Genomic DNA, 2,841 nt, shown 5'->3' on the forward strand with positions numbered 1-2,841 from the left:
ATCGTTTTAGAAATATTTCATACGTAGAGCATGCTCTCGAATGTTTCGAATCAACTGAGGTATATACACTCCGTCTGCAGTTCGAAAACAAAGTTGAGAACAATTAAGGTGGAACGGCACACTGACTTTTTTTATTTTATAGACCATTTGAGTCATCCTTTTTAAACAATGGTTTCGGCTCTGAAAGGTCGATATTAGCTGTTAATTAATTTCTTATTAAATGTTTCTTGTAATATAGATTTTATCATTTGGACAGTGCTGTAAAAAGTTAAATGTTTAATAGGTAAATCGTACAACTATAAAATTTTCGATATGCTTACAGAACGACAAAATCCGTGTGGGCATATGTCTCGCCTAATCCTCTCAGATTCTTTACCGATGCACATTTTCTTTTTTTCCGTTAGTAAATATATTTTTAGTTGTCGGCATGTCATCTGCTTGTACTCACATATATATGATTTAAGTGCATATTTCCTTAGAAAAATTAAAATTAAAAAAAAAAGTAATTGTAAAAAAAATGTTTTTATTGTAGATGGTATCCTAAAATTTTATTTTGAACCTAGAAGAAAAGAGAGACCACATAAAAGTAGCATCATGAATACGCACGCAACAGCACAGATTAAAGTGATTCAGTGCACTAAGTGTCAGAATGACGTCAAATTTTACTGCAGGCCATGTAAGCGAAATCTGTGTATGACGTGTAAGCAGAAACACGTTGTGTACCTCGATAGCAAAGACCATGATGTCGTTATTTACCGTTTAAAGCATGGAGACTTTATAACGCCAGAGTCATGTGAGAAGCACCCAGACTGCAAATATAAAAACTGGTGCAAATCTTGTGAATGTGCATTTTGTGATAAAAATGAAAACCACCAAAGACATGAAATTCTGGATATCAAATTAGCCTGCACGGTTCTAAGACAGGAACACAGGGAAGAAATTATTGAGATAAGAGGCGATAGTCTTCCAAATAATCGTGCAATATAATCTTAGCAGGTCTCAAATATGACTTCAAAAGAGATGTAGGAACCTTAATTAAAAGCAAAACTCTCCGGCATCAAACAAGAGCTTGTGGTTAAAGCTGAAAACCTGAAAAAACTAATTGATATACATAGTAAGACACTTAATGGTTTATATAAAAGAGACTTCTATATGAGCTTTGTATTGAAGTATAAAAAAAATGGAGAAATATGTGCACAGATACGAGCAACTAGCAACCAAGCCAATAAAGTTTCTGTTTTTCGTAAAGAAAACCTCCGTCCCCAAGACAATAGACCCTCCAGATAACATAATATTTAGCTTTTATGAAGAAATAAATATAGGACACATAACTGACCTTTTAGTTGAAATCAAAATAACAGAGGCAGGAAAAAGAAAAGTAAGAAATAATAAACGAATGATAAAGTGGATGCAAAAAATTATGTTAAAGAAGTATGTTGCTGTGACTGACTTAATTCAATGTGCCCACATTTCTGTTGTGACACCAACTAAAATTTGGGTCAGTGATGAAAGCAGTCTTATTTTGACGAATTTTAAAGGTACTGTTCTACATAAATTGTCAGATGTTAATAAAAACTATGGAGTACATACGGTTAACAATGCAGGAGAACTAATTTATGTAGATACACACTGGAACATTAACAAACTTAGCGCAAATAATGCTACAAAATCGACGTTGATTCAGAGAAATGAACTATGGGACCATGGTGTATCTGTCATTCGTCCTTCTCTGGTGATTTGCTGGTCATGATGAGATATGATTCAGATAATCCTACCATTAATTCAGAGGTGAAATTCATTCGGTATAATAGCAAAGTGCAACCAGTACAAACCATCCACTATGACAGCTCAGGCCAGCAACTATATCGTGAACCATTCTATATCACGGAAAACCACAATGGAGATATTATTGTGTCTGATAGAAGGGAGGGTGTGGTGGTCACAGACTATAAAGGAAAATATCGTTTCACTTACAATGAACCACCTAATGAAATGCCATCTGGATTCTTTATGCCAAGTGGAATCTGTGTAGATGCACTCTTAAATATTCTAATCTGTGGCCGATTTGATTTCGCAATATACGTGATCAACAAGGACGGTAATCTCCTGTCCATTATATCAACAAAGGAATATGGGATTATTGAGCCATTGGGTCTGGGATATGACGAAAAAAATCATCTTGTTTGGATGGGATCAGGCCAGAAAAACAGACTCTGTGTATTCAGACATATACAACGACGAGATTATCTTGCATAAAATTCAATTAGCAAGTGTTTAAGAGCCACTCCCTGTAATGATTTGAAATTTTATATTGGAGCTGTGGCACGCATAGTCTCAGAATTTCTCCAAACTCTCTATGATAAAAGTCATAAAAAGATGTCGTAATACGTCAGTTAAAGAATGGAGTTATGGTATCAGAGGCGTGTAAAAACACAAAGACAGAAAATATGTCCGTTGGTGTCTGTCTTGTGAAAATCCACTTTGTGTCAAGTGTAATGAACACCAAGAACATGAAACACACGATATAGAACCATGTTGCTTGGTGTGCAGAAAAGAGAGCAATATCAGTATTTTTCACCTCCGAGGAGAGATACTTCCTTATAGTATGGCTATCTTTGCGGATATAAAATCTGACCAGAAAACAGAAAAACATCGAGCGGAATCATTCGAAATCATGGTAAAAATGAAAAGAAAAGCTCAGAGACTAAAGAATTTTATCGATAAAAAAATGCGAAAGGAATGTACTAAATTAAATTCTCAAATAATCTCATTAATTTATCAGCAGCGAAAGCGACATTTAAAAGATATAATGAAATATGAACATAGATTTGAACAGTTATC

General features: G+C 34.6%; 1 protein-coding gene across 1 annotated transcript; it reads left to right on the plus strand.

Annotated features, from left to right (window-relative positions):
• Window positions 1-1,695: 1,695 nt before the first annotated feature.
• LOC134231801 (uncharacterized) lies at window positions 1,696-2,256 on the plus strand. The gene has a single exon (XM_062713771.1). The coding sequence runs from the start codon at window positions 1,696-1,698 to the stop codon at window positions 2,254-2,256; it is 561 nt and encodes a 186-aa protein (XP_062569755.1).
• The last annotated feature ends 585 nt before the right edge of the window (window positions 2,257-2,841 follow it).

The sequence above is a fragment of the Saccostrea cucullata genome, unplaced genomic scaffold (assembly GCF_032062105.1).
Source record: "Saccostrea cucullata isolate Sc308-1 unplaced genomic scaffold, CSIRO_AGI_Scuc_v1 ctg1220, whole genome shotgun sequence".
NCBI lineage: Eukaryota > Metazoa > Mollusca > Bivalvia > Ostreida > Ostreidae > Saccostrea > Saccostrea cuccullata.